The sequence below is a fragment of the Botrytis cinerea genome, chromosome 1, assembly GCF_000143535.2.
Source record: "Botrytis cinerea B05.10 chromosome 1, complete sequence".
Lineage (NCBI taxonomy): Eukaryota > Fungi > Ascomycota > Leotiomycetes > Helotiales > Sclerotiniaceae > Botrytis > Botrytis cinerea.
In genome coordinates, this window is record NC_037310.1 from 1,718,404 (window position 1) to 1,736,620 (window position 18,217).

Sequence of the window (18,217 nt, forward strand, 5' to 3'; positions counted from 1 at the left end):
TGTATTAAGTTGTTTCAGTGTTGTCAACAGCCAACAATAAGATCCGAGACAAAGAATCACCGTAGATGTTTGTCTGGAATAGAGTGGGAATAAACGAATAAAGAAAGCAGAGTGTAAGAGACAAAGAAGAACATCAAAGAGTTAGTCGTCGGCAGCCATTCGAATGCTCAACTAATCCACCAAGCAAGCATCTTCATCTCATACTGGGAATTGTATCAGATCGCACGAAGGCTAAAAGTGTACTACCAAATCTCTCATATTGAAATTTATTGTATTAGACTAGATTATCGGGTATCATTAATGTATTAAAAGTGTTCTTTCCAATTATGCTGACAAAAGGAACTTTTTCCCGAGTCCATCCATCCATGCACCCTATTCATCCATAGCCCTTTTGTTTCCAAACCCATTGCTCCACTTGTGAAACCCGGCATATCACACAAAATATTATATTCCCTCACTGCTCCGTTGTTGATGTGAAATTCTTCAACTCGCAGGTTCTTCTTCTTTGCAATATCCAGGATTGTAACACCATTTACAGCCAAAATAGCCATCTCACAGCCCCCACCGCACCCCTCCCAATCCCCATGACAACCCTGCACAACACAACCATAAACCAAACATACCACATTACTCCCACCAATGCCCATTCCACCAGAACCCACCCTCCTCTCCTCACCCATCTCAACCTTCTCCTCCTTCTCCGGATCATCTTATCCATGCTAGCCGTCAACTTGTTGACTTCCAATATCTGACTAGTGACCAAATCTTTAGAGACCTCATCCGCCTCATCTGCTGCCTTTCTTGCCATTGGAGTTAAATTATCCACTAGACGACTATGTAGAGCTCCCATATCATTCAGAAGCGTTTGAATAGTATTCATGGAGAAATTTTCTTGAGATTTTTGCCATAATTGTGCTGAAAGTTGAATGTCGTCCCTAATGATGTTCGCAGCTAATATATGCTGTTGTGATCTTGGAACTGAAGGAAGAGACTTATTGGTGAGAGAATCGATACCTTTGTAGCATTTCCCCTGCACAGTTCGAAAGTCTATTGGTTCCGCAGCTTGACGTGTAAGGTACATTGACTTGACGCCAGACGAGTAGAGACGCGTTTTAACGTATGCAATGTCGCGTCTTGTCACGAGGCCACGATGACTTGATACTCCACTGTCAGAGTGACTCCAACGACGATTTATATCAAGTGAGGGGCGTCTATTATTATTCGCTTTGATGTGTGACAAGCCAGTTACAAACATTGTATCGCCCTGGTGGCCAGGATATCCGAGTATGGCATTAAGCCGAGCGTCCGCGTTACGAACACCTCGAGCATAGCTCCCTTTGCGAGTCGAGTTATCGGAGACATCAGAATCGTGTTGGTTTCCTCCTGGAGATGATGCAGGTGAAACGCCGTCTATTTCGATTCTTGGAGGAGGTTCGAGTTTTGAGCTGGATACATTTTCAACATCCGAAGGTTCTGCTTCAATGACTGCTTCTGCTTTACGACTTTGTGTGGATCTTCCGCGATTTTCCATAGGCGACTTGAATGAAGGCATGTCATTGAGATAAGTTGGAATCGATTTATCATGTGGTACTTCCACATCTACTGATCTCGAATCTTGCCTATCCAGAATAAGCATCTTTTCGTTTTCGCGCACCGGCGTGCGGAAATCCTCTATGTCGGATTCATCGGTTGAAGCAGTAGAATTGTTCCAATCCTTTTTCCATAAAAATTCGCTGACTCTAGCAACAGGTCCACGAGAGCCCTTGAACAATCCTCGAATGCCAGATGGTTCATCACCTTTGCCCCTCCGTAAGCTTGCCTGTTTCTTTAAAGATTTTGCACTTTCATCCGTGTCTCTCGATGTGAGTTTTTTCGTGGGGCTCAAGGACCGGTTGCGACCATTAAGAGTTTCAGGATTGTGTTCTCTAGGATCAATTCTTGAATCTATGGAACCAATAGAGTCTATCGATAGGCGAGATCTATCTGGTTCGTATTCCACACTACGATCTCTGCTGTGCTCACGAAACGGATTGATCTTGGACCTGACTCGTGACAAGGCCCGTTTTCTGTTTGGCGACGACCGGCGACTCCGAGGTGATGAAAGGTCTAGTCCAATGCTAGGAACAAAATTAGATAACTTTGAGGCCCGTATTTGTGGAGAGTTGGGAGCAGTAGTATCAAGGCCATCCAAAGAGTTCCGAGGACTAACGCCCGGTACTTCGAGGCTTGGTCGTCCTGATGAGGTAGATATGAAAGGGTGTCTTTTCTTGATAGGTGAATCTTTGTTGATACCCTTCAGATCCGTCCTTTTTTGATACAAACTTATGCTCGAATCCGATTTCTCCCCACTGTTGAGTGGAGGTAGAATTGGTGTTTCAACGGCTGTAACGGAAACTTGTTTATCCAGCTTGTTAGGTGTCATCCAATTGGCATCACCAGATTCCTTCGCAAGCATTTCCAACATCTGTTTTTCAAGAATGTCCTTACCGTGATCATCTTGACTTTCATTCGTCCCACTGCGTCTTCGTTTTGAAAACCTTTTTATATGTTCACTGTCGGAGGAATCGGAACTAGATCTACTCCTAGATCTTAGAAAGCGGGAACGTTCGCGGCTTGCACTGTGTCTGCCATGTTGCGCATGCGTTGCGTCATGTAGTTTGTGTCGAACCTTGGAGGCTTTACTTTCCAGGTGCTTGTCTGAATCAACCTTAGAAGATCTGAACTCTGGAAGCTTAGTATCAATACGAAGGTCTACAGCCGAGTTCGATTTCTTGTGATGGGAACGATCCGGCGATTTAAGCATGTCAAAGTCATCGGGCTTGCGTGGGATAGATTGCCTAGGCTCAGGATTTCGAGGGAATATTGGTCGCCCATTTCGATCTTCAATCAGCGTCTTATTGTCACCCTGTTCCATCCAGAAAATGTCTGCAAGCATATCCGCAGGACTAGTAACCCAGTCGATTCTGGGTCTTGCCAGTTTAGGGGCGGTTTGATTCTTACTCCCCGCAGACTGAGGTGATGTATGGGGAGAATGGCCTTCTTCTATAGATTTTGAGAATGGCGGAAGAGCTACATGATTTCCGCTGACAAAACTGTCATTTAATGCAGCTTTTGAAACTTCATCAACCCACCATGAAACCTTGTGAACATTTCCGAATTCTTGTGCTTCCCCATCAATGGAAATCCGAGCTCGAGCACGCACTTTTCTGTTCCTTATATACTGCAAAGGATTATACTGTCTGCCGAATATGCGATGTGGTTGTTCAGACGTTGAGCCTGGACTGCTATGCTGATTCTTCTCCACAGACCCGGGCTTCAATGGAGGGACATATTGTAACAATCGACGGTATTGGGCCATGAGCTCAATTGCCTTTTTAGCCTTCTCCGCTCTTGCTAATGTAGATGAAGAGAATTGGTATTGGTAGGCAGTTTCGGATGCATCCAAAGCTATTGATAAAGGTCCATTTTTTATTCCCGATGAAAGGCGTGGAGAACTTGTGAGTGTCCTATCAATTCTGTCAGGCTTCGGTGAGATATTTCTGGACACTCTCCTTTGCTGTTGTAAATGGTGGCGTAGACTTCCTCCTGCCATCTCATCTCTAAAGCCTACAGCACTCGAGGGCAATGGTGTAGAAGCATTACGTCTTGATGCGGCTCTTCTACTTTCACTAAGGTTCAGGGCCAGATTGACGATCTGGGCAGAATCAACATCAAGCCCGCTTGTAACAGGCTTCTCGGACGCATTCGTGCCTCGCCCATGATCGCTGTGCGGCGTCGCATTCTCATCAATTATATCTTCCTCTTCTATGGCATGGGTCGTGGGGGCGCTGGCCACATTGGAAGCCAGTGGACTTGGTACTATAGTACCATTACGTGATTGTCTCTTGCTCTGTTTTTTGTCCGCTGATTTACCTTTCACGTCGTGAAAAAATCCCCGATTGCGAGGTTGTTGTTCTGCGGTGGCCGTAGATAAGCCCTCTGCATTGCGATGGAATAGAGAATTCGATAATAGAAATCCTCCACCACTTCGACTCTTGTTGTGAGCCCTATGGTTGCTTCTGCCGTCCTTTTTACTTCGGTCCTCTATACCCCCATCCAATCCAACCTTTTGTTCATTGCCTTCTTCGTTCAAGGTACTTGTCGCAAAGCTATTTCGATTACTAACTGCCGTGCTAGATTCGCCTGTCTCGCTGCTGTCATTACTGTATCGTTGGGTTGAACTCGAATATGTGCTTGAAGTTGTTCGGCGTTCGATTGGTGAAGTGCTAGAGCTATTTCTTGTCGTTGCGTCGAGAGGGGGATAAGATGTCATGTTTTTCTCCTGGCCTGGCTATCCGTATGTGCAGTAGCATCCAAGTTATGGGAAAATTGCTATCGCATGTTGGAAAATGGAAAGTATAAGAGGCTGTCCAATAGCTGTTATTGAACGTTGTGCTTTCTGTTTTACAATCAGCAGATTAAGCTTTCACATGCCGGGAGAGATGATGATCCACAGCCACAGAGTATACATTCGGTAGTTCTGACGCGAATTTGCTTTTACTGCTTCTGAAACCCGACCATGCCAGAAAAGTCATGAAGAGACCCCGTATTCAAGTCCTTTCAGGCCCTGGATACATGGTTATCACATGATCAGTCACCAAAAAGCATATAAAATAAATAAGTTTCACAAAGTCACAAAGCAGGTCACAAAAAATTATAACAAGCCACACAGATTTATGTTTAACATTCATGACGATAAAAGAAAGATTGGCTAGTCTAATATCCACAGGTATAACCACAGTAATAAACCCCCAAATGCAGGTTGAAACTCCTTGTCCAAGCCATGAACGCCATACTTTTCTCAGCTACAGTAGCCACCATTATTCTCTTACTCTCTTGGAGCTGCTTTTCCAGACTTCTCAATCTTTCTCCTCTTGGCTCTTAGTGCCTCTGCCTCTGCGTCTTTCTTTTTATTACTATAAACCATCTTCTCTAGAATCTTCCTCTTCTTTCTGCTCATCATCATCTTGGATCTCTCCAACTCCTCGTCTTCTTCTTTCGCCTTCTTGGCTGCCTTCTTCTTGGCATCCGTCTTAGCCTTAGCCCTTGGGTCAACTTCCTTTTCTTGTAGGGCCACACCGGACAACTCAGCCTCAAGTTCTCGTTGACGTCGAAGAGCAGCGGTCTCTTCTTCATCTTCGCTGTCTTCGGCTTCAGAGAAGCCACCAAAAGACTCATCAACCTTATCAGGAGCCTCATCTGATTCATCATCAGATCCAGCAACATCCATACCCTCGGCAGTCTCATCGACATCCATAGCTGTAACCAGATCCTGTTTTTGAACAGCTGCCTCTTCATCGGAGACATCTGCTTCATCTTCGCTACCGCTGTCCATTTCGAGTTCCTCGTCCTCCCTTTCTTGATCTTCAAGTGGGGCAGATGGATCATACTGACCACGTACCTTCTTGACAAAGGGACTCAAATGTGGAGGCAATTGTGCACCAGGTGCATATAGATCTGGTCTTTTGAGCTCCTCGTCATTGATACAATCCCAAATCCATTGTGGTTGAATGTAAATACGACCAGGAACTCGAGCTCCGGGCCTCAAACGCTGTGCTGTTTGGTTGTCTTCCTTGACTTCCTCGTCTTCCTCAGGTTGGACCTGTACGGGTGGGCGATCAACCACTTGGTGGGTAATCGAAGGGTCCGATTCATTGTGAGTGAAAGCACCCTCCCCAAGGACTGCGTCCCAGCCAATGCGCTTGCAGCCAAATGCCCGAAGAATGAACTCGAGAGGTTGGCGAGGGGTCTCTCTTGATAAGAAGAAAGTAAACTTTGAGAACAAAGTCGATGGATCTGTGGCAGAATAAGAAGGTTGCATAAGTATATCACCACCTGGTGCAGCTGGCTCGAATTTATCAATGGTCTCAGTTGCTTGCTCCTCATCTTCGCCATCGGGTGAAGTTTTTGTTGTCTCCTCGACCTCCTTCTCTGGTGCATTGAGTTGAAGCATCAGTTTGTCAATCTCTGCTTGGAGTTTAGGGTCGGGCTTTGAAGCATCGCCATTGGTGATCTGCTTTGGCTGCTCAATAGCACCAATACCATTTCCTTCCAACGAGAAGGCCCCTAAACCAGCATCTTGATCATCTCTAGCCGCGTCGAATTTTGGTGGGTATACCAATCCAACAGAAGTGTAGAGGCGAAAATTGACGAATCCTAGCAAAGTTTGGTAGAACTCGACGAAGGTACCCATGATTCGAAAGTCCACATCACCAGTGACTCTTTGGTTGAATCTGTAAGGTACTAACCACAAAATATCTTGTCCTTGTATCGTTGCCTGGTAGTAAATTCCCTTGATGGACAAGAATGACTTGCGCAAGCTATTTGAAACAATTAAATAATGTTCGAATTCTAAGCATAATTTCTCGCATCTCGCAATCATCTTTGCGGGAACAGTCGAGGTCGAGGGCAAATTTGCAAATAAGAAAAGCATCGACAAGCAATCGTCAAGATCTCGTAGCGCATCGATGAATGTAGGATATCTTTCCCGAATGATGTGATCCAAATTGTATTTAGTCTTTCCAGTCTTCTCCGGTCTTGATGCGTTACGTTCAAGTCTCGCAGCGTCGCTTGCATCTCCTCGTCCTAAAGCTTTCGAGATTTTCCTCTCTAGAGCTTTCTGCTCACGGAAAGCATCGACAATCTTCTCGTGCAATAGCCATTGAATATCTTTTGTGTAGTAAAAGGTGGTAGAATGTGTCGAGGACTTCGATGCCTTCTTCTTATTTCTTGGTTCTCGAGGATAAATTCCTTTCCAGATACACAACTTACGAAAGTCAGGTAGACTATTTGCATCAACAGATTAGTACTTTGCTTGAACAAATAGGTAGAAGAGAAGCAACAATGCGACTGAGGGAATTGGGGAAAGGACTTTTTCAATCCTACAATGCATATGAATATGTGTGATGTACTTACGAAATTTGTAATTTTCTGACTGCCTGAGTTCTGGTGATGAAGTTCTTGGCCTGACCAGAAGTTCCCTTCTTCTTAATTCTTCCCATTGTTGCTGTTGCGATTGAGATCGAGATGAGGATGGAGATAGTATCGTGGGGGGGTTTCTCAGTCGTCCTGATAAAAAAGTTCCCAGAGAACTTTTTTTTTATTTCTCCAAAGCTTCTCAATCCGCTGATTAACAGAAGAACTCTTTGCTCATTGGATAGATCGTCTCACCGCCTTGCACGGACCGCCCAACCCTAGCACCACGGAACATCAAAACAAATCTATTGGTTGAGAACGAATTGAAGTACATAAGATGGTTGCTGCATTGAGTGCGTGAGGGAGTGGGTTAATAAGATGAGAAAGGGTGCTGGTTTGATGATTGAGCTTCATTCTTTTGCTCAGTAACTTAACATTAGCTCATGTCCATCATGAGTATCGATAGGAGGAAGGCAGCTCTTTTTGGGGCAGCAGCAGCTGTTCGACTGTTGCTCTTTGCATCTTTCCCGGGCCTCCCAGACTTGTTGACGGCGAGAGTCGAGATCTCTACACCAGTGACAAGCTTCAAGAGATGTATATATTCCCATACATAGACACAAGCATTGAATCGGCGACTAATTTCCTACAGTACAAGAGGGTCTCTTTCTTTATAATCACAACGTCTCGCCGTACGATGGTGGTGTCTATCATCAGGCACCGTTATTCCTCCCTCTCTTCTCTCTCCTCCCGAGCTCTTCGATGTATCCCGCATTCACATACCTACTATACACATTGGTCGACCTTGCCAGCGCAAATGCTTTAATTAATATAGCAGAGTCTGGGGAGGCAGGAAATTCGAGGCTCTTCAAATCTCCTAGGAAGGATAAACGGTGGACCAGCTTCGCCATTGCTGCTGCCTTTCTTTTCAACCCATTCACCATTGCAACGTGCATTGGCCGTCCAACAAGCATATTCACGACTTATGCTATATTATATGCCATTTCAAAAGCATTAGTCGGTGCATCTTATACCTCGATGTTTGCCATAGCATTCGCTGCGTACCTGTCTATGTACCCCATACTTCTTTTCCCTCCTCTGGCCCTGCTATGCTATGATCGTCAACGTCCTAGTAAGCGCCAGGAGTCTTTGCCATTATTCGTCGGCACCAATGCCATAGCTGTCTGTGGTTACCTATACTCACTTCTACACATGTCGTACATAATCACAGGATCTTGGGAATTTCTATCATCAACCTATGGTGTCCAACTTCTGCTTCCAGACCTCACGCCCAATGTCGGGCTGTGGTGGTATTTCTTCATTGAAATGTTTGACTCTTTTAGGTCATTCTTCCTCGGTGTATTCTGGCTCCATCTCTCATCATATGTCGGTGGCCTCACCATTCGCGTGCGACGTCAGCCTCTTTTTGTGCTCACAATACTCCTTGGAATTTTTGCGATTTTTAAACCATACCCGTCAATATCAGATACCTCGCTATTCTTAGGAATGCTGCCAGTCTACAGCCACCTTTTCCCATTACTGCGATATTCTTTCTTGGCCTCTTCTACGGTTCTATATGCAACGCTACTGGGACCTGCCTTTTACTATCTATGGATTTATGCCGGAAGTGGAAATGCCAATTTTTTCTATGCAATTACGCTCGTATGGAGCCTTGGCTGGAGTGTCCTGGTGGTTGCAGATTTACTCTATGCAGTTCTCAGGGACGAATGGGAGGTTGAACGACCGGAAATGAAGGGTAAAGAGGTCAGGCAAATATAACTATGATATAGAGCAATCAGATTGGATTGGATCCATCATCAGTATTCCTTCGGTGCAGTGCGTCATGTCGTGATTCTTATGAAGTCATGTGCAATAAGGGCTTGATTCTACTACGCTATCACAAACTCCCACAATATATCCATGTCTGACGATCAAGGCCAAGAGATTCAAATCCTGCCGCAAATATTACACCAGAACCTATGATACATGGTCTCTATTCTATGCCTGAAATAATAATGTATGTGCAAAAACATCCTCCCATATGTTCGATCCAATGCAACCTTTATCCTCACATGATTCTACAGGCGACATCCCTGATTTTTCATTTCAAACCTTAGTCACTTCTTTTCACGCTTTTTCTCCTCCTTGCGCTCTCGCTTCTCCTGGTCATCTCGCTTCTTTTCCTGGGCCTTCCGACGTTGTTCTTTTGCCTTTGTTTCCATCTCATTCTCCTTTACTTTCCTTCGCGCATTGCTGTTTTTTCTTCGTTCCTCGTCATAGTGCACATTCAATTGGGCCTTCATTCTCGCATCTTCGGCCTTTGCTCTTGCGGCACCATTGGCTATGCTCTTGCATCTTAGTGCATCTCGCGCCCTTCTCTGCTCTCTTTTCGATTTGCTTTCCAATTTCATTCGTGATTTGATCTCAATCCCGAAGGCGCGTATAGCATTACAAATACGTTGCTTCATCGAAACTTTTGGCGCATTTGCATTGGTCTTGGAGTCGGAGGATGATAGTGAGTCAGGAGCGACACCGTCAATGCAAGAGTCGAGGGATACCAGTGAATCGGGGGCAACGCTGTCAATGCCAGAGTCGAATCGCGTAGGAGAAGCAAGAGCCCGACGTGCCGAACGGTTGTTATTTTCAGTATTAAAAGGATCTGGATTCGTCCATTTAAACGGGGGTTTGGGGGACTAAGAAAAGGTCAGCGACAAGACAGTACCCGAAGGCAACTGTGGAGATACCTGAGTTGATTGGGGTGGACATTCTTCGGGAAGCAGCGAGAGTCCGACTGGTTGAGTTTGGGTTTGAGAGGAGCTCGCTCCGACGACTTGACATTGATTATGTGCTGCAGTAGTATTCACGAGATTATCCTCCTCGGGAATACTATCAAGCAATCGATCTTGTCTAGGGACTCTATATGGGGATGATTGAAAATTTTGATTCGAGACAGATTGAGGATTTGAATTTGTAGTGGGTTGTGGGCTACCATCGTGAGGAAGTCGAGGAATCTGATTGGGGGCAGTCATGGTTGCGGCAAGAATCTTAATATTCTTGAGCGACGAGTAAATTTCGAATGATCAGTGGAGGTCTACAAATTGTGGTAGAGGTTTGATGATGCAGATGAAAAATCCATTGTGTACTATGTAATACTTAGAATATAGGTCTAGACTCCACCCTAACCAGTACGGTATTTGCGAATGAAACTATAGGGTTACTAAAACTTGGCTTGGTAGGCGATCTTTTGAAGAAAACCAAGAGCAAAACTCGTTCTGCTGGTGTCCATGGGTATACATGATCGAGGATCAAACACAGATTCTATTAGATAGCTTTGGAATTACATAAATTGCTGTAGCTCTTACATACAATGTATGTGACTGAACAAACTATATTCAATCAAAATCGAGAGCTTCAAAGTTGTACCTCTTTTAAGTGCAAATCTATTGCAAATAGCGTACGTGTATGCATATCATAGTACTAAATCAGTCAAAAGTATCAGCATTGGAGTATTAGAATGACGGCACAATAATTTAGAGCCAAAAGACCATTTGGATCTGTGCAGCCTTTATGATGTCTGATGTTGTTTGAGGGAGATTTGAACATCTGATGGAAGTCTGACTTGTCGATTGCGGTTATGGAAAGTGGAAAGTGTTGTGAAATCAAATACGGCAAGCGGTAAGCACCTTTTTTGCCTAGCCGAAACCACTTTTTTCTGTCCATTTCCCAATGCACTCACAAGATCTTCGAAGCAATGTTCCTTGCATGATTGCATGACTTTTCACAATGTCGTCGCCAACAAACTCGACATTCACGAATTCTTCTCCACCCCGCGAAAACCGCTGGCATGGACCAGCTTCAACATGGCAGCAAATCACAGAAGAAGAACGTGGTTTGGCGGCCTCGCTGGATGAACTTCGGAATAGAGATTTGAGCCTTCATTTATATAATGCTTTCGCATTGAAAAAGCGAGCGAAAGACTCCAATGCCGAGCTAACTGTTCATGGTGAAGATGAGGATCAAGATGACTCGAACGGATTTGCACCTCCCAAAAAATGGACTGCATGGCCGATTGAAGCGTCGGTGGTCCCAAGGGAAGGCGAGCAGATAGGCCCGGATGATAATGATGAAGTTTTTACTTTGAGAAGAAAAGAGGCTACAAAATTGAGTAGAGATTTGGAAGATGAATTGATTGGGGTCACATTAAAGTATTCAAGGGAGAGATTTCTTCAAAGGGAAACCGCCGAGGACCACGAAAGACAAGTCGAAAATAGTGTTACAGAGGAAATGAATATTGATGAACCGCAACAAGAACAGTTGGAAGATCCCGAGATTGGAGAAGATGATATTGGAAAATCATCGGAGCCACCTCTATCCACAACCCTTCTCCGACCCGAGATATCAGCTGATGACGAGCGTTCTCGAGAATTATTGCGCCCGTCAATCAGGCATACCCTTTCGAGATTGGATGATGTCTTGATGGCTTTGCACCATGCGCGCAAAACCTGCCGACAGTATGCCGCCCAAGCTGAGTTCGATACGGATGTTGAGTCTCGTTCACGTGCAACTAGCATAGCAGGTGATGCTCCAGATAAAGATTCGCCCGTTAAAAAGCCAGTGGGTCGGCCACGCAGACTTCAATCCATGGATCCTGCAACCATCCCTCTGTTTACATCAAATCAGAATGGCCTTGATGACCCCGAGCTTTGGAGAGTAAAGAAAACTCATCGAGGACGGCCGAAGAAGGTTTATGAGAGATTAGAAGGCGAAACCCAGCATGAGTATCTCACTCGGATTGCCAGAATCCAGAAGAAACCCCTGCCAATTTTTGCCCCACCAATCGAGCCAAGTACACCAAAACAAGAAAGAACACCTGCCTCGGTGTCTCCTCAAAAATCACCGAGAAAGCTTTCAGAGAAGACACGCAAGCAGATGCTAGGTCTTAGGGATTGGAGCGAGGTAATAGGATCTGCTGCATTAGTCGGGTTCTCGCCAAATGTCATTGCTAGGGCTACTCAAAGATGTGCGGATCTTTTTGGGGAGAATATGATAATGAGGACTATGGTTGAGGGACCTGCTGTAGGAGGAAAGGACGACAAAGTAACAGAATTTTATCCAGGAATGATTCCCGATCTTGATGAATCTGAAGAATCTGGAGCGTCTTTCGATGAAGATGAAGATGAATTGTCAGATTCAGCTTCCGACACGGAAACCGCGGATAGTAAAGGCCATCCTCCCACAAAGCGAAATGTTTCTCGTATTGACAGCGATGAAGAGATGGATGGAGCGGTACATACTGATAGATTTCTCAAGCCACTCAAGGGGAAGAGAGAATGGCGGGGTGTCGATAAGGAGAAAAGAAAACGAACCAAATCGGGGGTGGAAATGGGGGACCGGGAACAAATCTCCGATGACGACGAGGAGGAGGATGAAGCGTCAGGCTCATACTCGGAATCGGACCTGGAGGTGCAGGATGAGGTCGAGGGCGGAGATTCTGGTAGCGAGCATTAAGATGGTATTGTCGATTGTGGATTTCCATGTGTTCCAAATCGAAGTTTTCAAAGCACTATCGTAAATCCCTGACAAATGAAATCATGCGCGTTGTTTATCTCCCTGGTCGTATAAAACGAGGCAAAATGATATGGAGTGTTTTGACTTGGAGTCGGCAGTGTTATCCGAAGTCTCTCTGCAAGAGAACCCTTTTTTAACATAGCAACGGATTTTGGGATCTGGACTTTTCGGCATTGACATTGAATTGTTTCACAAACTATAAGGCTGTTCAGAAGACGTCATCCGAAATGTATCACTGCGCTCACATGGACATCTAGACATACAGTACTTTTAGAGCTTTGGAAAGATAATATTTCACGCCCACTCTTTCCAAAGTATATCATAAAATAGAATAGAAGAGCCAATAATAACATCCCAAATTCCCGCTAAGTAACACAACAAACGTAAAGCAAACGCAAAGGTATCTTCGCAAATCAAACAAATCATTCACTCGTCTGAGTGATAACGGTCGTCTTATATCCACTCGCCCAATCAATCCTTTCTCCACCCCTACTTCCCGTCTCACTACTTTCTGCGATCGAACGACTGCTCTCTCCCGATTGATACCCTGCACTCAGATCACTTACTTCTATTGAATCATCCAACTCTTCTGCTTTCCATGCCGCCTGTAGTCGTTCTCTCTCTAAATCATCCTTCCGCACGATCTTTTTGTCCGCATATACGTATGTTCGAACGCCACACGTGTCGCTTAGGCCCAGCATTGCAGCGAATTGTTTTGAATATTCGTCATCAGAATCGACAAGGGTTTCCTGGGATGTTTTGCCCGCGGTGGCCGAGCTATCAGAGTAGATACTAAAGGCTTTCTTCTGATGGACATTGAAGAGCGGTCGAAGCGTGGCAAAAGACGCGGCAGTTAAGGCGATGGCGGGTTCAACGATAGACCATTTTACTAGATTGATTCCTTCCCAAGTGTAGTCGGTGGTCTGGTTGAGCTTGTTGATGTAGTATATGCGGACTATTGTTGCTGTGCTTGCACTATAGATATGTTAGCAAATTGTTGTATTTGAGGCATGCGTTGCCAAAACTTACAAGAAACCGAGAGATAGAATAAGAACAACCGATAGCTTTGTGCGCGGGTTCATTTTCATCTTCCAGACAAATGTGATTGGTAGAATGCCATAAGCCCAGTCCGTTAGAGCACTCATGGCGGCATGTGCATAGGTGACATTGGCTCGAGTTGATGTGCTCAAACAAAATCCGCTACCGTCATCGAACATATTCCAGAAATAAGATATTGGTTGACATTGCAACAATACGAAGATAAAGTATGCTATGCTAACCATGACTGCAATAGCCATAACACTATAGATAATCCAAAATTGATATCGTTTGTTGGCAAGTCGTAAAAAATAGACCCCAATGGAAACTTTCGTGATAGCCATGGTAATAACATAAAGAAGTTCACTTGCAAATATGTACTGTAAATGGTGAGCTAGATAACCCATTGTGTTTTAAAATGAACACACCTTGGCAAGCATATCAAGATAATCTGAATCGATATTATATATATGAGCACCGAGTCCAAATGCGAGTGACCGTAATAAAAGTCCACACAAAGCAGTGTGTATAGTCTGAGGTCCATAATGTTAACATTGAGCATCGTATATCATAGTGAAATACATACTATAGAAGCAACCGTCAACCAATCTTCAGGTCCAAAGAACTTTTGAATTCCAATCCTGACATAAAAACGAAGTATACCGGCAATCCACGGTAGGGCCAAAGAGGCACATGCAACACCTGTTACTTGGGCTCCCCGATTAACACCAAGAACATGGTCATCACGAGAGATGAGATTCATCATTGAGATCGAGACCTTGGTATATCGAAGAAGTGTTGCTCATGAGGAAGAAAAAGCAACCATTGATCATCAACAGAAACGTGGGGATGACGCTAAGCGGATGGCTTTCCAGATACTACAAAATCTGCAAACCCCTGGTATATATGAAGATCAAAACAGAGAGATTTAAGGCAGGTGTACATGGGTTATAACTTATGACGCTTGGTGGGATTTCCCTGGGTCGACAATTTCACGGCAAGAGCGAGTCTAACGCCTGCCAAAGAGGTCTAAAATAGGTCTCTCTTCAAGCCACGCGAGAACCTCGTGAATCGTATCTACGATGTACCCGCGAGATACGATATTATGTACGATTTAGCAGATGATTTTCACGCCAATTTTTTTGAATGGGGTGCCCTGTTGTGACAAATTTCAATTTTGCGGAGAAACTGCTTTCGGTTAATGAGACAGGGTCAAAACTCGAGTATTGGTATGTCAATCCGACATGACTGGAATTCACGAATACTAAATGAATGCAAATATCACCCCCTCTCATATCATTAACCATCAGTGAATTGGCTGACCAACAGGAAAGCACGAATTCATCTTCTTCAAAAATAGAACACTACGCGAAATAACTCGCACGAGGTTTTCAGCAAGCTCGTAAATGATTCGTTGTCGGTAGTCGGCTAAACCGCCGTTTTTAGCTCAGACTAATAAATTGCACCATGCACAAACATTTCGCTATGTGCCTAGGAATATGTCTACTACGTTTGACCTTGTCGTTCGTCTACAACTCATGGCTGCCAATTACATTTGAGTTTTCGGAGATATAGATAAGTTAGCTGAATCGGGATTGCGATAGGACTATCGACGAGCACCATTTAGTTCGTCCGAACACTCTGATCCCCACCAGACCAACACCCTGCAATCCAGAACAGTTCGGATTCCTGAGCAACAAAGCGAATTTCAATAGTGGTAGGCTGACACGATAGGGAAATGTAGCCGAGTTTTTCATCCGAGGTATTTTTTGGTCGAATGCTCGGCTTTGTATTGGACAATGCGAAGTTTGGTGGAAATGAACAAGATTCACGTCCACGTGTGATGTTGTAGGAGGATCAAGACGAAGTATAACATGTAAGGAAACTTCAACCTGAATGCTTCAGTTCAACTTTATCAATTGCACACGTGCAAGTCAATGTATAATTAACGCACAGCATCAATATGATGAGACATCGCAAGTCCCTATTATGATACTATCTCGTTTAATTCGTTCAAACCTTTCCCATTGCTCGGACCGAACTGGTGATCATAGCTTGCTGTCAGTGCAGCCGTGAGTCTACATGACAATGTCATTAGGTACACTATACCACAATGATCAGATCAATCTCGATATAGAAGTGTAGTCTCATTCTCTGTGGCTGAGTTTGGTGAAAGCACCTTAGTCTGGGGCATGGGAACTATTTTATGGGCTCTACATGAAATTCTAGTTGATTGACAAATGTTTTTACACATCGTTTCTGGGTGATTGAAGCGATGTCTCATGAGGTGTGAGAGGCAAGGTTGCATTTTCTGTTAAATCTGGCTGTTCGCAATGAAGAGAGCGTCTTCATGTTTTCCTAATAAACGTTTCAATTCTTCTTGAGCTCCCAGAGGAATTTTGGTCCGATTTCGATTTGAAAGGCGAATTTGCTGGCAATGGCACTGGAAACGGTGGACCTCAAGGGTTAAGAGGCATTGAGGCAATCATCCATGGTATATTATGCGACCACGGATTATATGCGTATAGACACTATTTTTTCTTTGGTGAGTTCCTAAAGAGAGTAGCGGAAAGGCCTCCGGACGTCTAAATAAATATAGAGTTCAGACTGATGATTAAATACAAGACGAATAAGTAACCCCTTCTTACAATTAACCACCTTCAAGCTCCAACTGTATTACTTCTACTCCCATTTCCAAAAGATACCATATCTAACCGTCAAACTCGCAGCAACATCTATGGAATGTCGAAAAAGCCCGTGGTATAACAAGTATCCAGATGATTTACAGCCCTCTCGTTAAGACGTCAAGAATCAAATAGGTGACTACCCGTGCCTAGACCACCCACAATGCGGCGGAGGATAGTTATGAACGATCGGTTCTCTCCCCATATCACTACTATCCTCGCTCCTATAATGAAACAGACGATGAGAATTTCAATAATATTCATGCCTGCGACGTCTCTTATAATGTCTCCTTCTCCCACCGTAGATATCTCTCACAGATTGTGGATACATAGAGCTTGTACTTGAGTCCGAATCCGAATCCGAGTAAGAAGAAGATCCATATCCGGAATCATAATAATAGCGATGAACCCTTGGCTTTTCCTCAGGAGGTGGATCATTATCCGCCTCATTTCTATCTCTATAGTTACCCACAAAATCGCTATCTGTAACAATACTTTCCTCGTCTTCTCTTCTTTCGCGTGCGTAAGGATTTGTAGGATTCTTGTCTTTGATACTGCGCTTCTTCTCATCTCGTTCGGTTTTATATCGGTTTCGCTTCAGTAGTCTTTTCAGTTCCTCGTCTGCTTTCTCGGCTGCCTCTTTGGCAGCTTCTTCGGCAGCTTTTGCCTTTCTAGATGCCTCGTTGTGGAGTGTCATGGGTTCAGGTTGAAGGATAGTTTCATCGTGGTCATACGGACCTTTTTGCCCATTCTTATCATCTTCCGGTACATACCAATTAAGTCTCCTTGCCATTCCTTTCGCAATTTCTTTACTATTCCGTGCAAAAGCCACCAAATTCCCGGACTTTCTGGGTCCCCGTTTTCGGTATGCAAATTCCTCTGCATCGGGAAACGTTTTGCGGAGGAACAAAAATCCTTCGAGCAATGCGACACTTTTCGGCCATTCGATTATAGGATCGGGTTTGCCGTCTTGACCTATGTTTGTGCAGGATTTGGTGATAATTCGACTTATCCAGTAGAGATGCTTCTCGGCACATTTCCTCTTACTTTTTTCTTCTACTTCGGCGACGATTTCTTTGAAGCGTTTATAGTGGGCACCGGCACGGATACGACCCTGTGGAGTTTGGAAGTTAGCAATCTTCTACTAAGAAGTGGCATAAAAAAAGAGGAAATTCAATCCAAAGTAACAGTGTGAAATTCAAAGACGCCCTAAAGGGTGCATACAAGTGAGGTTTGAGATTTGGGAGGAGTTGGATGTAGAAGGGAGAGAAAAACTTACGATCTGCACCGCGCGGCCTGGCAGGTTTCGATGATGACGTCGGATAATTTCTGGTGGCTCCGTTGAGCGGGAGTAATGATGAAAATGGTTCCGTTTAGACATGATTGCTTTTTTAATACCCGTTGAGGAATCCTTTCTGGGTGGAATATCTAAGGTGAGAGCTTGAAATACGACATTAGAGAGAATTTCGCATGCATTTCCCCACAAAACGTAATGGGTTGGCTTCTTAGACATAACTAAAAAGAAGATCTTACTACGACAAAGGGAATCGATATCAATTGAGCCCTGGCGATAGGAGATTCTTATTTCTCAAGTGTGATTAAAGAAAGTTGCGAGCCTGTAAGACCACGAAAATTAGAAATGTAAGAATGTGTGTTAGATGGCTAGGGAAAAGACATCGTGATGGGAATTTGGTAGCAGGGTTCTTATTATCTTTGGCCAAGAACCAATATGTCGCGTACAACGACATGCAGGTCGAGTTTTCTTGTTTTCTTTGACCATAGGATCATTCTCACCCAAAGATTATTTTCATCCGGAGAAAGAGATGCCAATGAATGTCGATAACATGTCATATAGGCTGCTGAATCAACCTCATTATTAGGTGGCATAGAAAACTTTTCCTAGTTCGACCTGATGAATGACCGCTCAGTACTAATTCACGGGGAAAGATTGTGATATAAAATCCAAGGGGTAACCA

The 18,217-nt window shown here is 44.3% G+C and overlaps 7 protein-coding genes across 7 annotated transcripts; 2 read left to right on the top strand and 5 right to left on the bottom strand.

Annotated features, from left to right (window-relative positions):
• Positions 1–243: 243 nt before the first annotated feature.
• BCIN_01g04700 (hypothetical protein) lies at positions 244–4,546 on the bottom strand. The gene has a single exon (XM_024690488.1). It carries the CDS (start codon positions 4,310–4,312, stop codon positions 533–535), a length of 3,780 nt encoding a protein of 1,259 aa, XP_024546257.1. The 5' UTR covers positions 4,313–4,546; the 3' UTR covers positions 244–532.
• A 148-nt stretch (positions 4,547–4,694) lies between these two features.
• On the bottom strand, positions 4,695–7,108 carry Bcnop7. Its single transcript, XM_001548337.2, has 2 exons — positions 6,955–7,108; positions 4,695–6,824 (listed from the first exon to the last, which is right to left on the bottom strand). The coding sequence occupies exons 1-2, from the start codon at positions 7,038–7,040 to the stop codon at positions 4,868–4,870; spliced, it is 2,043 nt and encodes a 680-aa protein (XP_001548387.1). The 5' UTR covers positions 7,041–7,108; the 3' UTR covers positions 4,695–4,867.
• Positions 7,109–7,264: 156 nt separating this feature from the next.
• Positions 7,265–8,872, top strand: Bcgab1. The gene is made up of 2 exons (XM_024690489.1): positions 7,265–7,548; positions 7,604–8,872. Exons 1-2 carry the CDS (start codon positions 7,398–7,400, stop codon positions 8,728–8,730), a joined length of 1,278 nt encoding a protein of 425 aa, XP_024546258.1. The 5' UTR covers positions 7,265–7,397; the 3' UTR covers positions 8,731–8,872.
• Positions 8,873–9,346: 474 nt separating this feature from the next.
• On the bottom strand, positions 9,347–10,377 carry BCIN_01g04730 (hypothetical protein). Its single transcript, XM_024690490.1, has one exon. It carries the CDS (start codon positions 9,978–9,980, stop codon positions 9,645–9,647), a length of 336 nt encoding a protein of 111 aa, XP_024546259.1. The 5' UTR covers positions 9,981–10,377; the 3' UTR covers positions 9,347–9,644.
• Positions 10,378–10,679: 302 nt separating this feature from the next.
• Positions 10,680–12,556, top strand: BCIN_01g04740 (hypothetical protein). The gene has a single exon (XM_024690491.1). The coding sequence runs from the start codon at positions 10,735–10,737 to the stop codon at positions 12,457–12,459; it is 1,725 nt and encodes a 574-aa protein (XP_024546260.1). The 5' UTR covers positions 10,680–10,734; the 3' UTR covers positions 12,460–12,556.
• A 242-nt stretch (positions 12,557–12,798) lies between these two features.
• BCIN_01g04750 (hypothetical protein) lies at positions 12,799–14,647 on the bottom strand. The gene is made up of 4 exons (XM_001548332.2): positions 14,144–14,647; positions 13,986–14,090; positions 13,549–13,937; positions 12,799–13,494 (listed from the first exon to the last, which is right to left on the bottom strand). The coding sequence occupies exons 1-4, from the start codon at positions 14,321–14,323 to the stop codon at positions 12,942–12,944; spliced, it is 1,227 nt and encodes a 408-aa protein (XP_001548382.2). The 5' UTR covers positions 14,324–14,647; the 3' UTR covers positions 12,799–12,941.
• Positions 14,648–16,327: 1,680 nt separating this feature from the next.
• Positions 16,328–17,867, bottom strand: BCIN_01g04760 (hypothetical protein). The gene is made up of 3 exons (XM_024690492.1): positions 17,775–17,867; positions 17,521–17,681; positions 16,328–17,355 (listed from the first exon to the last, which is right to left on the bottom strand). Exons 2-3 carry the CDS (start codon positions 17,620–17,622, stop codon positions 16,492–16,494), a joined length of 966 nt encoding a protein of 321 aa, XP_024546261.1. The 5' UTR covers positions 17,623–17,681; positions 17,775–17,867; the 3' UTR covers positions 16,328–16,491.
• Between the last annotated feature and the right edge of the window lie 350 nt (positions 17,868–18,217).